The sequence below is a fragment of the Leucoraja erinacea genome, chromosome 6 (assembly GCF_028641065.1).
Source record: "Leucoraja erinacea ecotype New England chromosome 6, Leri_hhj_1, whole genome shotgun sequence".
Lineage (NCBI taxonomy): Eukaryota > Metazoa > Chordata > Chondrichthyes > Rajiformes > Rajidae > Leucoraja > Leucoraja erinaceus.
In genome coordinates, this window is record NC_073382.1 from 43,258,119 (window position 1) to 43,285,453 (window position 27,335).

The window sequence follows — 27,335 nt, forward strand, 5'->3', positions numbered from 1 at the left end:
CTGGGCTCAGCAGGGTGTAGAATGCATTCTTGACAAGGAGTGTAAGATAATTGTACAGTAGTGTATTAAGGATATTTGTTTGCATTGTATTATGGTGGTTGGATCTGGTTTGTTTTATTGTAGTGTAATATTATTTTTTAATAATTAGAAACATAGAAACATAGAAATTAGGTGCAGGAGTAGGCCATTCGGCCCTTCGAGCCTGCACCGCCATTCAATATGATCATGGCTACCAGGCAAAAAATTGAATACATTTTTTGAATGAAAACAAAAAGCTGGTTACGAAACTCACGGAACTGAGTCTCTGCACATCCCTCTGCAATTGGATCCTCGACTACCTCATCTACAGACCACAGTCTGTTCAAATTGGCAGAAACACTTCATCCTCGGTGATAATCAGTATGGGAGCACCTCAAGGCTGCGTGCTCAGCCCCCTGCTCTATACTCGTGACTGTGTAGCCGGGCATAGTGCGAACTTCATTTTTGAGTTCGCCGACGACATCACCGTTATGGGACGAATTACAGATGGTGATGAGTCAGAGTATAGAAGTGAGATCGACCGATGGGCCAAATGGTGACAGCCCGACAACCTGGCTCTCAATATCAGCAAAACTAAAGAACCGATTGTGGACTTTGGAAGAGTAAGATTGAGGACCCACAATCATGTTTACATCAATGGGACGATGGTGGAGAGAGTCAAAAACTTCAAATTCCTGGGCGTGTTTATTTCCAACGATCTTTCCTGGACCCAGCACTGATGCAATGATAAAGAAAGCACATCAGCGCCTTACTTCCTGAGAAGGTTATGGAGATTCGGTAAGTCAATGAGGATTCTCTTGAACTTCTACAGGTGCATAGTAGAGAGCATATTGACTGGTTCCATCGTGGCCTGGTTCGCAAACTTTGAGTTTTGGTATATTCTTTATTAAGATTACATATTCTGCTGTGCTGCAGCAAGTAAGAATGTCATTGTTCTATTTGGGACATATGACAATAAAACACTCTTGACTGTCTGTGAGGATGCTGAGGTAACAAGTCTCGGACCAAGTTTTGGAAATTGCCAGCGCATGAATTCCCCTAAGGTGAGAAGTGGAGAGACGGATCTGCTGCATGGCCATTAGAGCACTCACAAGAATACAAACTGATAGCTGGCTCAGCAATGCATTTGTCTATTATCTCCTTCTCTTCACTTTACCCCGCTCTCCTCTTGCACACAATTCGCCCTGTCCCTGATTCACTTCTCCATCAGTGCCTACTTGCCAGCAACTTTGCCCGGTTCCACAGTCTCCAACCCTTACTCTCCCTCTTCCTTGCATCCTGCAACTTTGCTTCCTTCCTTCACCTCACTGGGCAGCCCACATCTCTGACCCTTTGCTCACCACCATCCTCACGCAGTCTCCCTGCTCCGAAAGTTCTGAGTTCCTCTCCAGCTCCATGAAAAATTCTTGTAGCATCAATGAGCAGAGTGCTGGGTAGCAAGTGACAGGAGCCTTGGATCAGCACTTGGATCAAGAGTAGGGTCTCAAGGGGACTGCTGTGTGATGTGGGATGGGGGAGAAACACAGAGGGACACTGGTCTGGAGGAAGGGTTTCTCTATATATATGAAATTGATTTTCTTTTTTAAGTTTACTCTCACTTCTAATTATAATTCTGTGTCCAGTGGACATTTTTATGAAACCTTGTTTATTGATTTATGACACACAAACATCTTACTAATGGAAACATCTTAACTTAAATCTTATATTCGGCAAGACAGGTTTAAGCATTGTTTAGGAATAATGTTAATGTCCAGAATTTCATTTGCTAACAGACACTGCAAGATAATTGAATCTGTCCATTTTATATCATGTTCTGTCAGATCCTGTAAGAAATAATTTTCTTTGAATAACAGAAAATTCAATCTAATACTATCATAGGCTACAATACACCAAACCGATACATTTTATACTATTTATCCATTCTAGGCTGCCAAACTGCACCCATGCACAGATTGATCACGAGTAAATTTTTATCTTGTTTCTAAAATCTTTCATTTGACATCTAATTGTAAAGTTGTAACAGACATCTTCAATTTGTCAAGAGCTTGCTGACAAATTTTTGACAAATGAAGTAAAGATTATATTTATCTTGGTGGCAACTACTATCTCTAAGTTGTGCACCTTACTGGCCAAGGGAAAGATCATAAAGCCAGGGCTTCAAGCGGTAAGCTTAAGGAAGCTGTTGTGACCAGATAAGAACTTCATCAAAACTGACATGCCAAATTCTCCTCTCATCCGCCAGGTACATCTCCGATATCTTTGACAAACAAATAGTAGAGTGATTCAGAGATGAGAAAAAGATTCCAATTTGTTAGGACCTTTCCAATCTATTGCAATTGCATGGTGGAATATACAGTGCATTTAGAAAGTATTCAGACCCCTTCACTTTTCCCACATTTTGTTACGTTACAGCCTTATTCTACAATGGATTCAATTTTTTTTAAATTATCATCAATCTACACAATACCTCATAATAAAAAAGGGAAAACAGGTGTTTAGAAATTTTTGCAAAGTAATTAAAAAGAAATAACTGAAATATCACATTCACATAAATATTCAGACCCTTTGCTATGACACTCAAAATTGAGCTTCAGTGCATCTAGTTTCCATTGATTATCCTTGAAATGTTTCTACAACTTGATTGGAGTCCACCAGTGGTAAATTAAATTGATTGTACATGTTTTGGAAAGGCACAAACGTGTCTATATAAGGTCCCACAGTTGACAGTGCATGTCAGAGCAAAAACCAAGTCATGAAGACGAAGGAATTGTTCGTAGACCTCCGAGACAGGATTGTGTCGCGACACAGATCTGGGGAAGGGTATAAAACAATTTCTGCAGCATTGCAGGTCCCGAAGAGCACAGTGGCCTCCGTCATTCTTATATGGAAGAACTTTGAAACCACCAGGATTCTTCATGGAGCTGACTGCCCGGCCAACCTGAGCAATCGGGGGAGAAGGGGCTTCGTCAGGGAGGTGACCAAGAACCCGATGGTCACTCTGACAGAGCTCCAGAGTTCCTCTGTGGAGATGGGAGATATTTCCAGAAGGACAACTATATCTGTAGCACTCCACCAATCAGGCCTTTATGGTAGAGTAGCCAGACGGAAGCCACTCCTCAGTAAAAGGCACATGACAGCCCGCTTGGAGTTTACCAAAAGGCACCTAAACAAGATTCTCTGGTCTGATGAAACCAAGAATGAACCCTTTGGCCTGAATGTCAAGTGTCACGTCTGGAGGAAACCAGGCACCGCTCATCACCTGGCCAATACCATACCTACGTGAAGCATTGGGGTGGCAGCATCATGCTGTGGGGATGTTTTTCAGCGGCAGGAACTGGGAGACAAGTTGGCCTTTATAACAACAAGAGTTGAGTATCGGAGCAAAGAAGTCCTTCTGCAGTTGTATAGGGCCCTAGTCAGACCACACCTGGACTTTTGTGTGCAGTTTTGGTCCACTAATTAGAGGAAGGACATTCTTGCTATTGAGGGAGTGCAACGTAGGTTTGCAAGGTTAATTCCCAGGATGGATGTCATAATTCCCGGGATTGACTGTCATACACTGAGAGAATGGAGCGGCTGGGCTTGTATACTCTGAAGTTCAGAAGGATGAGAGGGTATCTTATTGAAACATAGAGAGTGGATCTTATTGAAACACAGAGAGTGGTGAATCTGTGGAATTCTCTGCCACAGAAGGTAGTTGAGGCCAGTTCATCGGCTATATTTAAGAGGGAGTTAGATGTGGCCCTTGTGGCTAAAGGGATCAGGGGGTATGGAGAGAAGGCAGGTACAGGATACCGAGTAGGATGATCAGCCATGATCATATTGAATGGCGGTGCAGTGTCGAAAGGCCGAATGGCCTACTCCTGCACCTATTTTCTATGTCTATGTCTATGTCTATGACACGCTAGAGGCAGGAAACATGTTCCCGATATTGGGGGAGTCCAGAACCAGGGGCCACAGTTTAAGAATAAGGGGTAAGCCATTTAGCACGGAGACGAGGAAACACTTTTTCTCACAGAGAGTTGTGAGTCAGTGCAATTCTCTGCCTCAGAGGGCGGTGGAGGCCGGTTCTCTGGATACTTTCAAGAGAGAGCTAGATAGGGCTCTTAAAGATAGCGGAGTCAGGGGATATGGGGAGAAGGCAGGAACGGGGTATTGATTGGGGATGAATGGCCTACTCGTTCACCTATTGTCTATTGTCTATTGACTAGTCAGGATCGAGGGAAAGATGAACAGAGCAAATTACAGAGAGATCCTTGATGAAAACCTGCTCCAGGGCATTCAGGACCTCAGACTGGGGCTGAGATACACCTTCTAACAGGACAACGACTCTAAGCACACAGCCAAGACAACGCAGGAGTGGCTTCATGACAAGTCTGTGAATGTTATTGAGTGGCCCAGCCAGAGCCCTGACTTGAACCCAATCGAACATCTCTGTAGGGACCTGAAAATAGCTGTGCATCGACGCTCCCCATCCAATCTGTCAGAGCTTGAGAGGATCTGCAGAGAAGAATGGGAGAAATTACCCAAATACACGTGTGCCAAGCTTATAGCGTCAATCCCAAGAAGACTTGAGGCTGTAATCACTACCAAAAGTGCCTCAACAAAGTACTGAGTAAAGGGTCTGAATACTTATGTAAATGTGATATTTCAGTTATTTATTTTTAATTACTTTACAAAAATTTCTAAACACCCGTTTTCACTTTTTTATATATGGATTATGTGCAAGCCGAAAATACGTTGTCTTGGCATCATGTTCGGCACAGACATTGTGGGCTGAAGGGCCTGTTCTTGTGCTGTACTGTTCCATGTTCTAATAAGAGGGAAGGTGGATGAAACTGTAGACCAAACAGTATTGCTGATTTGATCCATGTCTGGTTTTGCTGCTGATGACCTGATCCATAATGCATGTCAGGTATTCCACACCACCGTCACCTTGTGGCATGAGGGCAGCCATGTTGTTTTTTAGTTTTAACTTACGATTCGGAGCCTATAGTACTCATCTCGATGGTCTCTGTATGTATACAAATGAAAATACTTGCAGGACCGATTTTTGCAAATTGGGCCCCGCGCCCAAGGGGGGCCCCGCGTTAATTTTCCGTATTTCATATGGAAATACAAATTCGCTTTGTTAAATAAAGATTAAAAAAAAAACATTCGCCATACGGATTTTTTTACAAAACTTACATGGATAACAAGCCCTGTACGGCCACTTGTGAACAGCCAGTAGTTAACAAGTAGTTATCCAATGCGCCATCAATGCATCGATTCACATTCCTCAGTAAATGTAACTGTGTTTTAGAAGTATTAATGACGCTGCGTTCCTTTGAATACAATTCACGCGGCGTCATTAACACTTCTTCAAAACATAATTACATTTATTGAGGAATGTAGATTGATGCATTAATGACACATTGAGAATTTCTTAAAACTCACCATCAAGAATGAGGACTTCTTCTTGGTGAGATTCTTGGTCTGCAGCAGGTTAGTCATTCAATTTACCTACCAACCCACGTTGTGTCTCTGTCTTTTGCTCTCTCCCTCCCTCTCCCATTTCCCACCTCTCTCTGTAGCTCTCGGCATTCCCGGAATCATTGACGTTTTGCGGTAGACAAAAATGCTGGAGAAACTTAGCGGGTGAGGCAGCATCTATGGAGCGAAGGAAATATGCAACGTTTCGGGTCGAAACCCTTCTTCAGACCCGGCTATTTCCTTCGCTCCATAGATGCTGCCTCAAGCTCTGTCCCACTGTGCGAGTTCACCCAAGAACTTAAAATCTCTGTGTAGTATCTCTGTCCCTATCTTCAAATTCCCACTTTGAAATAAAATACAACTTTCGACAACCATTTCGCAGCAGGATCGCGATTAGTCGATTCCCACGCATTTTCAATCATCGTTCGATTCAGCGTAATTTTCACACCTGGATGATGTAATTTTTTTTGAAGATACAGTACATTATAATAAATTGTTTCAAGCATACCCGGTACTAAATGCACAAACATTAAGGTGGTTACTGATATAATTTCAAAGTGAAATAGGAGATTTCCATGGAAAGAATATTTAACCAGAATATAAGGCGAGGTCACTGCAAAATGCTCACTTAAAACAATACGCCGTCAACTCAGGATTGTTTCTTAGCCCTCTGACAGGTGTTTCAATCTAACCTCGTAACTCGCTGTTGGTATCGAACTTCTCCAAATGCAAACGCTTCAAGTTTGTGTGGTGAAAAGGGGGGGGGGGGGGGGATGCTAGGATAAAATGCCATATATTTGCATTTATATAGCGATCCTGCTGCAAATTTTTTTAGTCGAAAATCGAAAGTCGACAGATGTTTTTTATTTCAAAGTGGGAATTGGAAGATAGGGACAGAGATGCTACACAGAGATTTTGATAGGAAGGAAATGTTACAGCAGCTGAGTAAAAGATTAATCAAATGGTAGGTTCAATGAAGATCGGGCGAGGGGGATTGGGGGTGGGGAGGAAAAGCATCTATAGCTTGGGACTTGCCTAAATGAGTACTGAGATGGATTATTATTCCACACCAAATTTCTTAGACAATAACACATTTTATGCAATTATCACAACTTTTTGTTGGATATGGTTCAACCTATGGTACATGCTCGTAAATTAGTAAAACAAATGTTCTTTAAGTACTGTTGTTTCTGGGATGGGATTTCTGATAACAAATAACCTACATTCTATAATTTGTCATAACGTGGCTGAAACAATGGCATATTTTGTTATATTTATTGAGATAGAAAGAAACAACTGAGTTTGGGCAACATATTACCTTGCAACATTCTGTATGTCTGATAGATATTGTGAAATGGACCTCAGAAATTATGGGAGGATTAAATAAAACTACAAAGGTAATAAATATACAGAGTATTCTTATTTCCATCATGAACATACAATAGTGACATAGGACACCAGGTCCTACTACGGTAAACTCATGAGTTACTACAGTATGACTACGTGTTAAAAAGTATCAAATTTTTACATCCTGAGTATATTTTACTTGGGGACATTTTTCAACATGTTGAAAAATCTTCACGAGTTACCACGTTTCCCGAGTGCCTGCCGTTAGCGCTAAGAAATGGCATGTTAAATATACACAAGTTTTAGCCGCATGTATTGTGCAAAAAATAATTTTGATTATTTTGAGTGGATGTTTCTAGATTGATTTATGGGAATTAAACATTAAATTCCTTCCATCTGGCATATAAATTCATGACAGTGAGATTTAAAAATCATATTATATTGTGAACTCTTGTGCGAATGGGATTAGTTTGTTATTTAGATACTTAGGCTATTTTTAAAAATTATCCTTTTCTTAAGAAATTGAATCTACAGGACATTCTTAATAGGAAAGTAGTGGGCAGAAAAGCATGGCATGCGTGGTTTGAAGAGCAAAAACTTGTAGTTTACAATGCCAAAATTGAAAAGTTGAGGAAAAACAAGATGTACAGAGTTGTTATTGGTTACTGAGGAGTATGATGATGCTACTGGTATGGTATGCCAAAGTACCAACTCGCAACTGATCTTCTCTATAAAGACCTGGTCTATGCCTGAAATTGTAATTTATTTACCTATCTGTTACGAGCTTACAGCATATAATACAATAATATTAATGTTCTGATCTTGAAAATATCACATTTATGAATTTTCAAGGCAGTCTGGTTGTTTATTACTATTTCCGTCACAACGGTCAATTTTGTAATTAGCTACAATTAGGTAATAACTAATTATATGCTTTAATTTCAGGTCATCCAAGTAAGGTGTTTTATATTTGTTTCAGAATGCTTCAATGCATAATAACTGAAAATTTCATTCAGTTCTCTTAATTTTTAAGAAAGGTATGGGTTTTTGACTGTCCTCGATCACAGCTTTTGTGTTAAGTCAATGGAAAAGCAATAGGGAACAAGATGCTAATTTCCGAGTATGAAAATGGCCATAACTTTTTTTTAATACTGAAGATATGAAAGTGAATTAGGTGTCAAATTAAACTTCTTTTTATACTCTATCTGATAGGATAAATTGCAGACTTGATTTTTAAAATCTCAACATTTTATAACATTGCAAGTATGGGTAGTCTGTCCAGGGGTAAAGTTGCAGGGAGGGCAGGAGGGTTGAGAAGGAGGGGGTCGGCCGGGGATCATCCAGCTCAAGAGCGGGTCAGCGGGCGATGGATAACAGGACAGCGGGCGGTGGAGCTTACTCCATATGTCAGTGCGAGTTCCCTTGTTCGCGCTGGGTAAGCTCCACCGCCCGCTGTGATATTATCAATCACCCGCTGACCCACTCCGCTCTATGATCTTTGCTCTTGAGCTGGTCCCCTCATTGGTCAGACGGGAGAGCACTGCCAGAGGTGAGCGGGCGGCAGAAGGCGCTGAGATGGCAGTCGGTTCCGCTGTCTGGTGATGGAGGCCGCTCGTAGCCACGCGAGCTGCTTCCCTCCCCGGCCACAATGCGGTGGCGCCCGGAGTGCCGCGGCAGCGGTGAGTGAACGAGTTACTGGCATGAACCCCGACCCTCTCCTTCTCAATGCTCCTTCCCTCACCGCAACTTTACCCCTGGCTAGACTCCCCACACGCTGTGAAAGGAATTCTCCCCTGAATTGCCATGTTACCCACGACATGTGACTCATTTATAATTATTTATTTATATTTCTATGAAACATTCTCCCAATTGGGCCCCGCACCTCCTAAGGCCGGCCTTAAGTACTTATTATGATATAGAATTACTCTGTATCATAAGTACTTTGCACATGGTGTCAGAAGTGTGTTCCGATCCCACGCCTCCAGCACACATCAGAAATAGACACGTTTGACGTCATGGCAATTGATTTCACTCATCCTTCACATCTGGATACTTTGGTGGTTCGTAAGGCAGAAGATGCCACCTTGCAGATGCTCGCCTTGGTCATCAATCACGGATGGACTGGCAATCAGCATTCGCTTCCGCTTGCTGTTCGGCCTTACATTTCTCTCTGAGACGAAGGCCATTGAAGGCGGGGTTATCAAAAAGGGCCATAAGGCAGTGATCCCGGCTTCACTCCAGCAGAAGTACTTTGACACCATACAGGGAGGTCATCCTGGTTTTGAAGCTACGGTGCAACGAGCAAAGAATGTGTTTTTCTGGTCTGCCATGTCAGATTGTATACGCCAGAGGGTGCAGTCCTGCGCTGTGTGCAACAGCATGGCTCCACTTCAACAGATAGAGCCCCTTTTGCAGCACCCAGTTCCTGACTTGCCATGGTCTATGGTGGCTACTGATATTTTCGACTGGCGTGGCAACCAATATTTGGTCCTGGTTGACTCTTACCAGGAGTTGAGTGATCAATCTGCTCCCAACAGCTTCCGCTGCGGCAGTCGTCAAGAAACTTGCGAGGCATTTTTCGGTCCATGGGGTACCTCAAACTCTCTTGTCTGACAATGATGGCCGATTCATAAGTCAGCGTTTCAAGGACTTTGCAAAGGAATGGGATTTTAGGCACATCACCAGCTGTCCGTAGTACCTCCTGTCCGCAGTGCAAAGGAGCTCATGGAGGTCCAGCAGGGCCGGGTCTGATGTGTTTTTGGATCTTCTCAATCTCCGCAACACTCCACGTGATCCCACACTTGGTTCGCCAGCTCATGTCCAGACAGACTAGGGCTACTCTTCTCAAAGCAGCTGCTCCAGCCACATGTCTGTGAGCCCGAAGTGGTTCGGGTGCGTCTGCAGCGTAAAAAACTGCGGCAGAATGCGTACTACCACCATTCTAGTTGTCCTCTCCAACCATTGTTGGAGGGCCGTTTTTTTGGCCCTTCATCTTATTACAGATATTTTTTTTTTTTTTTTTTTTTTTTTAAAAAGACAGCAAGTGCTGTAGTAACTCCATGGGTCAGGCAGCATCCCTTGAGTATATGGATAGGTGATGTTTCGGATCAGGACTCTTCTTCAGAATGGAATCTGGAATCACCTATACTTGTTTCCAGAGATGCTGCCTACCCACAGAGTTACTTCAGCACTTGAGTCTTTTTTTGAAAATTGGCATCTGCAGTTCCATGTGTCATCTGGAAGTGGCATTTCCTTTTTTTTTGTTTTCTTTTGTCTTGTTAGATGTATGTTTTAGTTTATTTTTAGTTGTGTACGTGTGGGGGTGGGAGATTGTTTTTAGTCTCTTCCTTCGGGGGGATGCGACCTTTTTCTTTGTCGTATCCCCGTCTCCGTCTGCGCTGAGGCCTACTTGCAGAGCTGGTGGCCTCCAACTGGGACCGACCTCGAGGCTCTGGAGGCAGAGCCAATACTTACCATCGCGAAGCTGTTCGACTTCGGGGCTGTGGTGGCGCTGCGGCGGTGGCCCAACTTCGGAGCCTCAGAGGCTTCGGCCGCGGGCCCAATAGACGACAACGTGGGAGCTCGCAGGTCCCAGGTTGGTGACCGATTCTCCGGAGCTCCCGCAACAACAGCTTCGTTCGCTCGACTGGAGGGTGGCAGCTTCGACCGCACCGAGCCGCGGAGTTTGAACCGGCCCGTTCGTGGAGCTCGGATTCGGCTGCCGGACTTACCATCACCCGGCAGGGGGCCCAGCATCTAAAGCCTGGATCGCCTCAAAGCAGAAGGAGAACAAGGAAGGAGAGACAAAGACTTTAAGACTTTGCCTTCCATCACAGCGAGGAGGTGCCTGGTAGACGCACTGTGGCGGATGTTAAACTGCGTTAATTGTGTGTTCTGTTATTTTATTTTCTGTTATGACTGCAAGGTATGCAATTTCGTTCAAACTGGAGACAGTTTGAATGACAATAAAGGATACTTACTTACTTCATTACTCTTTCCCTTCTGTGAACATAAAATATGTCTGCTAGAAAAACTTGAATGAATGAATACTTTATTATCACATCTCATGTCACAGTGCGATTCTTTATTCAAAGTATGCAAAGAGTCGCCACATATAGGACGCCGAGAAAGTTACAAAGTATTCCATTTAGTCCCCAATGCGTCCTCTTTGTTCTCAACAGCGCCCCCCCACGCTGGGTTCCCCTTTGTTCTCAGCAGTTCGTCCGATCTCTGGCACCCTCCACCAACCTGTTCTCGACCACCGGTGCCCGTGACCTAGACCCAGTGGCAGACTGGGTCTAAAAATATTGGTTGCCAGGAGACAAAGGGGGCCCACTTCATCAGGGGCCCACTTGCGATCGGGTAAGCTGACATCCTAGCCAGTCCGCCACTGCCTAGACCCCCAGTGCCCACCTTTGACCACGTCCTTAACCGCCAGCGACATCGTCGTCCTTGACCGTCGACATTATCCTCGACCGCTGGCACTCTCGACCGCCAACGCTCTCCTCAATAGGCGACACAACCACCTCGACCTCCGGCCCGTCTTCGATCTCGACCGCCTGCCTGACCTCGACCGTCAGTCCATCCTCCACCACCGGTCCTTTCCTGGACCTCGACCGGTGGTCCAACCTTGACCGCCAGCCCCTCCCCAGACTTTGACTGCCGGAGCTCTCCTCGACCGCCAGCCCGACCTCTTCCAACCTCGCCTGCCACCGGGTTCTTGCCTGACAGCGCCGCAGCGCCGACCCAGAGTGCAGCTGCGGGGACCCCTTGCCCGGCTTCTCCACGACCTCCTGGGAGCATCGGATAATCAAGCCGATACAATAGCTGTTTCTCTTTCCTTAGACATTGCCTGACCTGCTAAGTATTTCTGTCATTTTTTGTGTTTACTTCACTCAGATTTAAATCTGCACGACAATTACATGCCTTCCCTGGTCAAAATAAAAGATAGATAGAATCAATAGGAAATTTGGCACTGTTTCTCAACAAACTTCAATCTTTTTTTAAACTTCAGACACTGAAGCCTTTAAGGATTCACAATACAGATAATATCCTGTACTCTGTATCTTTCCGTTTGCTCTACCAATTGTACTTGAGTTTGACTTGGTTATATTTATAACATATCTGATCTGATGGGTAGCCTGCAGAACAAAGCTTTTCACTATATCTCGGTATGCATGATAGTAATAAACATAACCATAATTTCCTTCAGCCCAACAGTGTTGTGTATCAATGCTCTAGAATTCTGGTCTGTTTGCTTGTCATTGAATTTAACCACTCCATCACTGTTGGTCATGACTTTGGTTGACAAAGAACAAAACTATCAAAACATCTCCCTAAAATTCTACTTGCACCTCCAAAATGCTCTGTACAAACTCGATGATAAAGCTTTTGCTCATCTGTGTTCATCATGCAGCTCACCATCAACATTTTCTTTTCTGCCCAGTATTAATCCAGTAATTAATTAATTTAGAAGATAAAACAGCAATGACAGCTAGTTGGAGTTTGTTCAAATGCACCATCACTCTATTTTCCAACCATGTATATTTCTTTATAGGAGAAAAATAACGATGAAAAGGATGGTAGATAATATGATCAATAGTAATGACGATCTCATTCACTCTATTTCACACAAGAGCAGTCAATTGGCCAATTCCGTCTGGCAAAGTAAAATTTCCACCCAATTCCCCATAACAAACAAACAAAAAAAATAATTCTGTCTAAAACATCTCTCAAATACCAATCAAGATACAAGCAATTTGACTTCTGCAATAATAAAAATGAAAATTAAATTACACTGAGGGGAAACAACCGAGGTTAAAACTCTTTCTGGCTGGTGGGGTACGGTGGGGAGAAGAAGTGTAGGAAGGAACTGCAAATGCTGGAGTAATTCAGCGGTAGACAGCATCTCCAGAGAATAGGAATAGTTGACATTTCGGGTCAGAACCTTTCTTCAGTCTCCTTTCTTCCAGAGATACTGCCTGACCCACTGAGTTACTACAGCACTTGGTGTTTATCTGGGGAGAAGACATTGGAGGTGGGACAGATATGGGAAGGATAATTGTTTTCTTTTAAAAGATGCTGCAATAAAGTTACTGCATTACACTATTTACCATGTTGGGAAAGCAGGCAGATTTCCATTACAATACGATATGCACCAGCTTCACAAGGACATCTGGCACAGTACAGAACATTTTTACAGAAGGAATCCAGTGGAATAATAAAATTGCAATCTTTCTGTTTGAACGCCTACTTGTTCTGATGCAAGTACATTGAAATGATAACCCTGTGCCCTTCTAATCCCAAAATAATATTATCATATCATAAATTATGTATGACCTTCATGAATAATTTCTTGTATTTTCTGCTTTATTTCATATTTCCAGTATTTGAAATAATGCATTTCCTTTCCGGCAGAATTTCCTAGCTTCAGAAATAATGGTGAAGACAGCATTTGGTCAGTCTTTTGTCTTTTACATACAGAAAGCCAGGAGTTAGTCTTTAGTAATAGTTACAAATAGATTCGACAGTATTATTTTTTATCAACATTTGTTTTTGCTCAGATGACTATCGACCCGAGAACTTAAAATAAATTTAACATCCAAGTTAGTGCTTTGCTAGTAACCATAGAAATCATATTCATGCAGTGGGGAAATAGGCCCTTCGGCCTAACTTGCTCACATCAACAAACATATCCCATCTACACTAGTCCCATCTGCCTGTGTTTAGCCCATATCCCTCTAAACCGGTCCTATCCATGTACTTGTCTAATTGTTTCTTAAACATTGCGATGGTCCCTGCCTTTGGAAGCATGTTTCATTCACCCACCACCCTTTGTGTGAAAAAGTTACCCTTCAGATTCCTATTAAATCTTTTCCCTCTTCACCTTAAATCTATGTCCTCTGGTTTTTGATTCCCTTACTCTGGGCAAGATTGTGTCTGCCAGATCTATTCCTCTCATGGTTTTATACACCTCTAACAGATCACCCCATAACCATTTGCAGAAATCTTGGAAAGGAGCTAAAGCAACAACAGTAAAGGGTGCTGACCTGAAACATCACCTGTCCATTCACTTTACAGATGCTGCCTGACACGCTAAGTTCCTCCAGCACGCTTTTTTGGCGCAAAATATTTGCTTTCAAATATTGCTTGCAAGTTTTCACCCACTGACAAACAGATTAAGTACCAATGAGATTGCCATTTTGACTGCTATTGGCAATCACTCCATATACAGCACTCTGAACTACTCAAAGACAATTGTATGTGAATTGTTGCAAAATTTAAGCTACCATACATTTGAAATATTATGATTTCTTACAACTATTGATTTAAGAATTTTATCAGATTTTAATTTTACAGAATAAAGAAATATTTTATTTTATTTGCATCACATTATCGGACAATAATTGAATACCAAATGTTGTATAGATTTTTGGGTAAGATAATAATATAAAACTCACTAATTTTGTGACCAATATTTTTGGATTAGATTTCAATTATTAATACAAATATGCTACTCATGCTAAATTAATTGTTATGCCTTTTCTTTGTCATTTCTGTGACGATTGAGCTGAAGCAGAAAACCTACCTCAAATTCTGCATGCTTATGTACATCTTCTGCTCGCTGTCTGTTCAAAATGAACTCTGCCTCGTTTGCCACTCTCACTATGTGGTCCTTCATTGCATGACACAGTAACCTTAAAAACAAAAGAGCATCATAAATCTTCCTTTTGTCCAATATGCTTCACAAATGCTACTGTGTTTGATGATTGGAAAGACATTCGGCGCACACCTGCTTAAAACCAAATTGCCTCTACACAAAAATTCATAAAACCCCCGATATAGTTTGGTGCAGTGTCAATGAGGATTACCTTTGCTGTAAAACAGCAGTTATGTGTTCTTAAAATAACACTTAAAATATGATATTCTTAAAATAGGATAGGTTTAGAGGGATATGGGCCAAATGCAGGCGTGGGATTAATGTAGATGGGACATGTTGGTCGGTGTAGAAGGCACAGATAGGGACGACAGCCAGAACCTTTTTCCCCAGATCGGAAATTTCAAAGGCTAAAGGGCATAGCTTTAAGGTGAGAGGGGCAAAGTTTAAAGGAGTTATGCAGGACAAGTTTTTTTTTTTACAGAGTGGTGGGTGTCTGGAATATGTTATGAGGGAAACAGGCCCTTCGGCCTAACTTGCTCACATCAACAAACATATCCCATCTACACTAGTCCCATCTGCCTGTGTTTAGCCCATATCCCTCTAAACCTGTCCTATCCATGTACCTGTCTATAATTGTTTCTTAAACATTGGGATGGTCCCTGCCTTTGGAAGCATGTTTCATTCACCCACCACCCTTTGTGTGAAAAAGTTACCGTTCAGATTCCTATTAAATCTTTTCCCTCTTCACCTCAAATCTATGTCCTCTGGTTTTTGATTCCCTTACTCTGGGCAAGACTCTGTGTCTGCCAGATCTATTCCTCTCATGATTTTATACACCTCTAACAGATCACCCCATAACCATTTGCAGAAATCTTGGAAAGGAGCTAAAGCAACAACAGTAAAGGGTGCTGACCTGAAACATCACCTGTCCATTCACTTTACAGATGCTGCCTGACATGCTAAGTTCCTCCAGTACTTTTTTTGGCGCAAAATATGGTGGAGAAAGATACAATAATGGTGTTTAAGAGGATTTTAGATAGGCACATGGATATGCAGGGAATGGAGGGGCATGATGTGCAGATAGATGAGGTGTGTTTTATCTTGGCGTCATGTTGGGCGCAGACATTGTGGACTGAAGGGCCTATTGCGGTGCTGTACTTTTCTATGTTCTATTAACATATAATTTTGACATAAAGATCACTGAATCACAACTTAATCATCGATCAAAAACTAAAAAATTGTTTGTTTCATTATTAACACTGTACATTGTTCAAAATCAGCATTCCATTGATGTAACACCCACTGACATAGATAGCAGAAGATAAAAGTGTTATTTTCGAAGCACATTAGAACAATTGAGTTATGCTGTGCTCTGGTGTAATTCAATAATGAACAGCAAAGAAAAGCTGACCACCAGCTAAATGCGTAAATGCACGCTAGAAAACTGAATTTCAATAACCTGTGAGGGAAACAGCATAATCTGCAGGTTGCTGACACACAGGACCAGCAGGAATTATAGCATTGAGTGAATAACATGGGCCTTAGCAGCGTTAGATGTACACAGGTTGAGCTCTGGAACCTGAGGAAGAGCAGGGAATAATGAAGACCAGGGACAATGGTTGATAATGGAATAGAGGGAGGGACTCTCTGAGAGGGAGGGATTCTCTAAAGCCAATGGGAAGAGATTAACAACCATACATGGAATGTGTCTGTACCAATTGTTGAGTTTCCCCCTCTCTGATCTATACCAAAACTGCCTTTACCATTTATTAACTTAACAGACTTCAGTAAGCCGAAAGTGCTCCTTTGCATGTGTGCTCAAATAAACGTTTGATTGCATGAACACAATGGACTTGTTGGTGGTCTCTGCCCCACACAAACCTTAACTGTTACTTAAAAACAATCCCATTAGATAGTATGCTATGCATCATTTGCTAAATCTATTTTCATTCCAACAATCTTTCAATAATCTCATTCTGACTTTATTCCTATGTGAAGATTATGTGTAATTTTACACACCATTAAATGCGCTTTGTTCTAATTATGAAGGTGCATTTTTATTCCTGTAATGATCCTGTTCATAATTTCTAGCCATCCCACAGTGCACTTAAACCTCAGCACATTCATCAGTAGTTTATGCCCTGTTAATTGTAGACAACTGCACAATTAAATTCTTAACCCATGATGTATTTCCAGCGTTTAGATGCTTTCTCTGCAGTTAGAATTGTTAGTTTACTTTGTTTCCAATCAATCTTAAAATATGAATGCAGCAAAATATTATTCGAGAACTTATTTTAAAACACCAATCTATAAGATAGTAACTATAAAAATATACCACTGATTATATGAATGAATCATCCCAAACATGATAAAACTGAAGATATAAACAGTTGTGCTCTTTGCCTCCGTATTCTGCAGTATCGATAAGACCAGGTTGTTATAAATCCATGAAATGTGTCTTCACAAATTTTAAAGTTTATAATTTTTCCTACTGGTCCAGGAAAACAGCATTTAAAAATTAAACAAATGAATATTTTAGCAATAATCATTTTCCATATAATTTGTTTACACTTTTGTCCCACTATTTCCCATGGTATTTATGCAGAACATAATTTCAGAATATATTCCAATCAAAAACAAAGTACATGTCATATCAGATCTACACCACAATAATAGTTCATAAAATCACAGCTAATGCAAACATGGCTTAAGAACATTAGTTATGACTGCAGCATGCCGGACAGCTCTTGTACCAATCTGATGTTGCTTTAATGTACTGAGAACTCTCGACTATAAAATACACAATACATATTCCTTTAACAGATGGAGCAGCAGATGGGTTTACATGTTAAATGTCCGTTATCCTTCAATGAAACTTCCCTGCTGTTTCATTAGTTGCCCACAAACAAACATATATCAATATTGATTGCTTATTTCAGTGTTTTGTTAAAAATTAAGTGTTAAGTCTTAAGTTGATGTATATGCTTGGATGCTGCTAATAAAGTTGCAGTTATTTTAAACTCAATAATTGAAGTATGTATAATTCTACCACAATAAAAATGGAATTAATCATTGGCAGATGGCTGAAAATAAAGACTATTTCCCTTTAGAACAGTGCATGCCTTTAAGGCTCCGTGTTTAGCTAAACAATAGCGTAAAAATGTTGTTACCTTCCTTCATTAATGAGCTCAATAAATGCCAGTCCTGCATTCTTCTGAATAGAATTCTGCCATTCCTGGAAAAATAGACCATAATATAACATTACTGGATAATGCCGACTAGAATCGTAGTAATTATATTACAGAAGGTGCACATCGTGGCCAATAATGAACTTTAGGTTAACCCCACATTTCCCAGTTCTTTGTTCAAAGGCTTGCAGGTCATTGTTCCTTAATTACCCTTTCAGGCAGCAATTTCCACTGGGTGTTGAGTCTAAATATTGTTGATCAATTACCTTATAACTCCTCCATCAATTAATTAAACTTAGGCAGGTATTTAGCCACCCCCTACCCCCATTCCCTACTTTCAGTCTGAATCGCCACCCATTCTTTTTTGACAGAGATGCTGCCTGACCTGCTGAATTATTCCAGCGCTTTGTCCTCTATCTTTGGTATAAAGCAGCATCTGCAGTTCCTCGTTTCTACTAACGGTGGGTATTTGTTTGTTCTCTTAACTGTCTTATCCTCCAAAATTTCAACCTACAGTATACGCCAACCTTGCATGGTGAAAGCTCAGCAAACGCAATAGTAATAATTATTGAAAGAAACAAAATGCTGAAGTAACTCAGCTGGTCAGGCAGCACCCCTGGGGAACATGGATAGGTGAAGTTTCAGGTCGGGACCTGTCTGAAGAAAATTTGAAATTGTCTCTCAAGCCTGTGACCATCTTTCCAAGAATTTCCAAGTTATAATCTTATCTGCAAAAGATCCATCACTAATCATCCAAAACCAAAATTCATCCCCTTTGAATGAACATATCATCTATCCATGTTCTCCAGGGATGCTGCCTGTCCAGTGAGTCACTCTAACAGTTTGTCTTTTCTTGGTAAACCCGCATCTGCAGTTCCAATTTTATACATAATAATAGAGTTGGAGAGTACAGAAAAGAAAATGGGTATCAGAATTTTGATCATAGAGGAAGGCAGAATGTGTAGGAAGAATAGAGAATAGTGATGGGACCCATAACAATGACGTGCTCCTCTCAACAAAAAATTGTAAATATGTCAAGATTTATATAGGCAATCTGACAATACCAGAGAAATAGAGAGATAAAATGATAAACCACTCTACAAGACAAGGTGGAACTAGTATCGAGCTTGACCTTTCAAAACATGGAGAAAAGTTGTGATAATGGACCTCAGTTACATTCAAAGGAGATACATTTTGGATGGTGAGTAGGAATCCTTTGCAGAGATTACAACTTGGGAATTCTTGAAAAGATGGTCAAAGGTTTGTGAGAGGGGGGTGGAGGGGAGGAGGGGTGAGAGAGATGGGAGGACAGAGAGAGGGGAAGGGAGAGAGGGGGGGGGGGGAGGGCAGGGGGGTGGGGGGAGAGGAAAGGGGGGAGAGAGAGAGAGAGAGAGAGGAGAGAGAGAGAGCGAAACCGTGCGTCACGCGTTCAGAATGTTCTGGAAATGAAGAGTGCGCGTCTCATGCACGAAAGCTGTCGGCAGTATGGAATTCAGGGGAGCAGCCTGCCACGTCACACACACTAACCACCCCCCCCTCCCATTCCTCTCCCCCCCCTCCCCCCTCTCCCTCTCCCTCTCCCTCTCTTCCCCTCCTCCCCTCCCCTCTCCCTCTCCACACACACAGCAGGTCCAATCTAAGCTGTCAATGAATACAGCAAATTTATTTTAAAAAACTGTATTTGAAATTAAAAGTTAATGTTAAGAATTAGTGTTTTAAGTGACAAATAATTAAATAAAATTCAATAAAAACCAATGGAATCTGCAACCTGGCAGCTGAGAGGCGGGACCAGCAGACAGGTTGGGGGGCGGGGCCACCAGGCAGGCTGGGGGGGGCCGGGCCGGGCGGGGCCTGTTGGGCCAGGTGCATAGGCATTGTGAGGTCAGCGGGCAGGGCCACCTGACAGGCTGGTGGGGCAGGGCTAGGCGGGGCCAGTTGCAAAGGCATTGTGAGGTCAGCAGGTGGGGCCGGGCGGGGCCACCAGGCATGCTGGGGGGGGGCAGGGCTGGGCGGGGCCAGTTGGGCCAGGTGCAAAGGCATTGTGAAAGGGAGGGAGGGGGAGAGATCTCCCACCCATGTCCCATTGTGATTAGACATCTGTGAGATGGCGCTGTGACTCATGCAGATGCTTGATTTTAGTGGGACCAAGTGAAGGTTCCAATCTCCCTCACCTGTCCCATTGTGATGTCATATATGTAAATGAGATCCATTGTGATTGGACATCTGTGAGGTGGCACTTTGGCTAATGCAGCAGCTTGATTTTAAAAATCTTTTGATGTTTTGTGAACAATTTTATTCGGAATCTGGGGAAATAAGGAACAAAATCTAGAGAGGAGTGGATTTTTGAACATGTTAAATGCCTACCGAAATGGTAACATTCTCTGTGTGTTTGCAGCTGGATTTCGAGGAGATACGTTTCACATGAAAAACACACACACACACACACACACACACACACACACACACTTTTAATAGATACTAGACCAAGTGCAGATCCGTTGGGTCTGTTGCTGCAACGCGCGTTTGCGATTTGGACCAGCTGATCTGTGGCTTCAGCCAGCATGACGGAGCTGGGCCGGGGGGGGGAAGTAGAGGAGAGCCGGGCGTCAGCAGCCGTTATGGTCGCGCGGGGCACGCAATGAGAAGGTGGCCATCGGGAGGCGAAAAAATGACTGAGTGGGGGGTGAAGGATTTTATTAAAAAAATGTGTACAGAACAATGACTAAATTTTATGAGGAGTGGATTTGCGAATGTAAAAGTAAATTCGCTAGCAAAATGGTAAAAATCTCGGCGCTTTTGCATCTGGTTTCCGCGGAGAAACCAAGGCAAAAATCAAAGGCAAAATCAAAATGACATACACCCACACACACAGTTTTAAAAGTATATAGATATGATGTTTGAGTGTCTTTACACAGTTCCAATCTGCATTAATCTTCAGTGTTTATAGTGCCAGTGGCTGTGATTACTTTATTAATCATAAACATAACGACCAAGTTATCTTAATATATAGACCAAGTCCCTTCACATCAGTGTAACAGATTTAATAAAACTTGTTATACAGCATTGGCACACATATCGCAGCTAGGACAGACAGTAGTGTTCTTTCCAACCTACAAAATGTGTTTGACATGAACATGCTTACTTTGAATGGTATATTGTATAGTTAACATACAGTATGTCAGTGCAAGAACAGCAAAATATGATTGAGTTACTCAGAATTAAATCTGACAATCTTCATTCAGATATTGGCCATGCAATACTAAGTGACAACTGACAAGGCTTCTTGCAATGAAACTGAAAGACCCCAAGCAGACAAACTTACATTGCTTCATATATTTGACCCTCGTGTAAATTAGAGCTAATAAATATTACCCACAAAATGCACATTGATACAAGCTAAATTAAAAAGAGCAGGTAAAGATAGTTTCACAATGAAACAAAGCACTGGTCAGAAGCAAGGGAAGAAGGAATAACTAAGATAGGCGCTTTTTTGATCTGTTTTCCGCGGAGAAAAACCAAGTGTAAAAATCAAAGGCAAGTTCAAAATGACATAGTGGAACACACACAGTTTTAAAAGTATATAGATATGATGTTTGAGTGTCTTTACCGACAGTATCCAATCTATAGTGTTTAATCTTCAGTGTTTATCGTGCCAGTGGCTGTGATTACTTTATTAATCATAAACCTGTAACGACCAAGTTATCTTAATATATAGACCAAGTCCCTTCACATCAGTGTAACAGATTTAAGGAAACTTGTTATACAGCATTGGCACACATATCGCAGCTAGGACAGACAGTAGTGTTCTTTTCCAACCTACAAAATGTGTTTGACATGAACATGCTTACTTTGAATGGTATATTGTATAGTTAACATACAGTATGTCAGTGCAAGAACAGCAAAATATGATTGAGTTACTCAGAATTAAATCTGACAATCTTCATTCAGATATTGGCCATGCAATACTAAGTGACAACTGACAAGGCTTCTTGCAATGAAACTGAAAGACCCCAAGCAGACAAACTTACATTGCTTCATATATTTGACCCTCGTGTAAATTAGAGCTAATAAATATTACCCACAAAATGCACATTGATACAAGCTAAATTAAAAAGAGCAGGTAAAGATAGTTTCACAATGAAACAAAGCACTGGTCAGAAGCAAGGGAAGAAGGAATAACTAGGATAGGACAATTCTTTGATTCTGTTGGCTACTTTTATGAAAAAGTATGAAGTGTAGATGAAGTGTAGTAAGTCTAGCCTGTGTGATAGAGTGGAATACATCTATAACTCTCGGCAATTTCCTGTGGTCTTGAACAGAACTGTTCCCAAACAAGCTGTGATGAAACCCAACAGTATGTTTTTTATAGTGTTTCTGAGGAATTTTGTTAAGGGGGGTGAACCCTCGGAAAGCGCCTGGACCTGATGGTATACCCGGACGAGTTCTCAAGACCTGTGCAGACCAACTGGCGGGAGTTTTTGCAGACATTTTCAACCTCTCACTTCCTCATCCACAGACCAGTCTGTTCGAATTGGAGGAATCACTTCATCCTCAGTAACAATTAGCGCGGGACCACCTTAAGGCTGCGAGCTCAGCCCCCTGCTTTACTCACTCTATACCCATGTCTGCGTAGCATGTCATAGTGCAAACTCCATCATCAAGTTCGCCGATGACACCATTGTGGGTTGGACGAATTGCAGATGGGGACGAGTCAGAGTATAGAAGTGAGATCGACCGACTGACCAAATGGTGCCAGCACAACAACCTGGCTCTCAACATCAGTAAGACCAAAGAACTGATTGTGGACTTTGGTAGGGGAAGGATGAGGACCTACAATCCTGTTTATATCAACGGGATGATGGTGGACAGGGTCATTAACTTTAAATTCCTGGGCGTGCATATATCAGAAGATCTTTCCTGGACACAGCACACCGATGCAATTGTAAAGAAGGCACATCAGCGACTCTACTTCATGAGAAGATTACAGAGATTTGGCATATCGAAGAGGATTCTCCTAAACTTCTACAGGCGCACAGTAGCAAGCATTCTGACTGGTTGCATCGTGGCCTTGTTCGGCAACTTGAACATCCAGGAGCGAAAAAGACTACAAAAAGTTGTGACCACAGCCCAGTCCATCACCGGCTTTGACTTCCCCACCATCGAAGGGATCTATCGTAGTCGCTGCCTCAAAAAGGCTGCCTAAATCATCAAGGACCCACACCATCCTGGCCACACACTCATCTCACCACTGCCATCAGGAAGAAGGTACAAGAGCCTGAAAACTGTAACGTCCAGGTTCAGGAACAACTTCTTTCCCACAGCCATCAGGCTATTAAACACAACAAATAAGCTGTGAGCTCTGAACGGCAAAATACTATATTATTATTTGTTATTTGCACTATTTTTAATATTTATTGAACGTATTTCTTTTTTTTCCCCGTTATGTACAATGTTTTACATATTCACATATTCTGTTGTGCTGCAGGAAGTAAGAATTTCATTGTCCCGTCCGGGCCATATGACAATAAAACACTCTTGACTCTTCTTGAGTCACAAGAAAGCAAAAGGCCGTAGAGAGTGGTGGACTCAATCCATCCTAGGCACTACCCTCCCACAATCAAAAAAATGACCTTCACAGTGCCCTTCATAGTGTTTGGGACAAAGACCCATCATTTATTTATTTGCCTCTATACTCCACAATTTGAGATTTGGACATTGTCATATTTTATTAAAGGGTATTTATATACATTTTGGTTTCACCATGTAGAAATTACAACAGTGTTTCTACATAGTCCCACCATTTCAGGGCACCATAATGTTTGGGACACAGCAATGTCATGTAAACGAAAGTAGTCATGTTTAGTATTTTGTTGCATGTCTTTTGCATGCAATGACTGCTTGAAGTCTGCGATTTATGGACATCACCAGTTGCTGGGTGTCTTCTCTGGTGATGCTCTGCCAGGCCTGTATTGCAGTCATCTTTAGCATGCTTGTTTTGGGGGCTTGTCCCCTTCAGTTTTTTCTTCAGCACATAAAAGGCATGCTCAATTGGATTCAAATCGGGTGATTGACTTGGCCACTCAAGAATTGACCATTTTTTAAGCTTTGAAAAACTCTTTTGTTACTTTAGCAGTATGTTTGGGATCATTATCTTGCTGTAGAATGAACTGCCAGCCAATGAATTCTGAGGCATTTGTTTGAACTTGAGCAGATAGGATGTGTCTATACACTTTGGAATTAATTATGCTACTACCATCAACAATTGTATCATCAATGACGATAAGTGAGCCAGTACCTTCAGCAGCCATACATGCCCAGGCCATAACACCCCCACCACCGTGTTTCACAGATGAGGCGGTATGCTTTGGATCTTGGGCAGTCCCTTCCCTCCTCCATACTTTGCTCTTGCCATCACTCTGATATGTTAATCTTCGTCTCATCTGTCCACAAGACCTTTTTCCAGGATTGTGTTTGCTCTTTTAAGTACTTCTTGGCAAACTGTAACCTGTCCATCCTATTTTTGCAGCAAACCAGTGGTTTGCATCTTGCAGTGCAGTATCTGTATTTCTGTTCATGAAGTCTTCAGCTGACAGTGGTCATTGACAAATCCACACCCGACTCCTGAAGAGTGTTTCTGATCTGTCGGTCAGGTGTTTGGGGATTATTATAGAGAGAATCCTTCCATCATCAGCTGCCAAGGTCTTCCTTGGCCTGCTAGTCCCTTTGCGATTAGTAAGCCACCAGTACTCTCTTCCAAACAATGGATTTTGGTAAGCCTAAGTTTTGGCTGGTGTCTCCAACAGTTTTATTCTTGTTTCTCAGTCTCATAATGGCTTCTTTGACTTTCATTGGCACAACTTTGGTCCTCATGGTGATAAAAGCAATAAAAGTTTCCAAAGGTAATGGAAAGACTGGAGGAAAGACTAGGTGCTGAGAGCTCTCTTACACCTGCATTAAGGGGGCAATTAACAACCTGAGAAATTACAAATGCCTGTGAAGCCATTTGGCCCAAACATTATGGTGCCCTGAAATGGGGGGGACTATGTATAAACACAGCTGTAATTTCTACATGGTGAAACCAAATTGTATAAAAATGGCCTTTAATAAAATCTGACAATGTGCACTTTAACCACATGTGATTTTTTTCTATTATATATCTCAAGTACAGAGGCAAATAAATAAATGATGGGTCTTTGTCCAAAACATTATGGAGGGCATTGTACATGAGGCAATGTTTCAAGAAGGTAGAATTTGGCATCAAGTATCCCCTCCATGCTCTCTTCTCACTGCTACCATCAGGCAAGAGGTACAAATGCCTGAAGTCACACACCTCCACTTCAGGAACAGTCACAACTAGCAGGTGCTTGACCTAATCTACACAACTCTAACCCTACCTCGACAACAGAGTATACGGATTACCTCTTGTACAACCAATGCCTTTTTCTTCACAATTGTGTTTTCACTAATAGATAGATAGATAGATATAATTTATTGCCACACAACCAGGGTCGGTGGAAATTTGGGTTATCAGCAGCAGTACATTGGGTTGTCAGCAGTAGTAATGTCTTGTTATTTTGCCTTTTTTTAGAAACATTTGGAAACTGCTTGTTCGTATTAGTCTGAGTCTATGTGTCTGCGATGCTGCTGCACGTAAGGTTTCCATTGAACCTCTCCATACTTGTACATATGACAATAAACTCCGACTCCACCACACTCTTTCACCACGCATAGTTCTCTTTCACAACATATAACACTGTAAACGGCTCGATTGTAATCATGTATTGTCTTTCTGCTGACTGGTTAGCATGCAACAAAAGCTTGTCATTGAAATCTATTTAATAAAGAAAGGCCTAGGTAGAGTGGATATGGTGAGGATATTTCCAGTAGAGGGGGAGTCTAGGATCAGAGGACACAACCTCAGAATACAATGATGTACCTTTAGAATGGAAATGAGGAGGAATTTCTTTAGCCTGAGGGTGGTGAATCTGTGGAATTCAATGCCATAGATGGCAGTGGAAGCTATAAATGGGTATTTTCAAACCAGAGAATGATTGGTTCTTGATTAGTAAGAATGTCAAAGGTTACGGGGAGAAGGCAGGAGAATGGGGTTGGGAGGGTAAAATTGATCAGTCATGATCGAATGGCAGAGCAGACTCGATGGGCTGATTGGCCTAATTCTGCTCCTATGCCTTTTGGTCATGATAAATTTCTTTATAAATTTAATATAAAATTTTGGCTCTGCCTAAGATCAAAATAAATTACAGAAAGCTGCAGATATAGCCCAGTCCCTCAAAGACCAGACTTCCCACCATTGACACCATCTACATTTCATGCTGCCTTGGAAAAGCAGCCATTATAACCCCACCCGGGTCATTCCTATTTCCCGCTGTCCCCGTCCAGCAGAAGGTGCATGAAAGCGCGCACAACTCAGAAACAGCTTCATCCCCTCCATTATCAGGCTTCTGAACGGTCCTCCATAAGCTAGGGTACTGTCCGATTCATCTCTACCCCATTGTGGACATTGGACTTTGATACTGATGTGCTACAATGCTGAGATCTGCACTGTATCTTCCCTTTTATTCCATCTATTGTACTTGAGTTTGACGATTGTATTTATGTACGGTATATCTAATCTGGATAGCATGCTAAACAAAGCTTTTCACTGTACCCCAGGACAAATGACAATAATACGCCTAAACAAAAATCGAGGTTGATTGAATTGATTGATATTCGAGCATGAATACAAACCTTTTGGTCCACCGAGTACATACCACCCATTGGCCAATATTACCTACTACTAGTTCTATGTTATCCCACTTTCCCATTCAGTCCATATCGATTAGAGGCAATTTTACAGAGGCCAATTAATTGGCAAACACTCCACATATTTGGAAACTGGAACACCCGGAGCAAACACACGCAGTGCAAACTCCACACAAGCAGCAAATGATATCAGGATCAAACTCCAATGTTTCAATAAATCTCACTTCCATGAAGGCTGTGGCTGAACCGATTACACTTCTGTGATTGCAGATTCAAGGGTCAAGTCAAGGAACTAAGTACAGCAATCTAGGTGGTGCAGCCTTTCAGATGTGATGTTAAGAAAGGGCCATGGATGCTCTCTGAGATGGTTATAGAGGATCCCATGATACCATTACAAAAAAACAGCATGGGATTATTTCTACTGCATTGACCAATATTTATCCCTCTCTTAACATTACCATGACACATTATCCACATCACGTTGCTCATTTTAAAAGCTTGCTGTGTGCAGATTATAGTATTATATTTCTGTATAGTGTTTCATAATATCCTGAGCAATGTAAAAGATATTCTAAAAATGCAATCTATTTGTTTTTGCTTGTTTCCTTTTTAACAACTGACAAGCTATTAGACAGTCCAAATTTCCTCCTGCACCCCAAAATTAAACAAAATGTTTCATGTAAATCAGGTACATTTTGCTTTGCATTGAAACCTGTAATTAACATAAACAACGTTGAATGATTGAACATTTTCAATGCCAAAAATATTATGCATGATATTTTGAAACAACGTATTTTAGTTATGCTTTTGCTAGTAGCTAAACACGTTTGAGATAAACTGAATCTGCACACAAATAGATTAATAGG

At 41.7% G+C, this 27,335-nt stretch overlaps 1 protein-coding gene across 3 annotated transcripts in view; it reads right to left on the reverse strand.

The window, feature by feature from the left end:
* nbeaa (neurobeachin a) overlaps positions 1 to 27,335 on the reverse strand; it is a 534,111-nt gene that overhangs the window by 283,268 nt on the left and 223,508 nt on the right. For all 3 annotated transcript variants that reach the window (XM_055636835.1, XM_055636837.1, XM_055636834.1), the window contains 2 exons: positions 17,689 to 17,753; positions 14,447 to 14,555 (listed from right to left, as the gene is read on the reverse strand). In XM_055636835.1, coding sequence (XP_055492810.1) covers positions 14,447 to 14,555; positions 17,689 to 17,753 — 174 coding nt within the window. The remainder of the gene's footprint in view (positions 1 to 14,446; positions 14,556 to 17,688; positions 17,754 to 27,335) is intronic.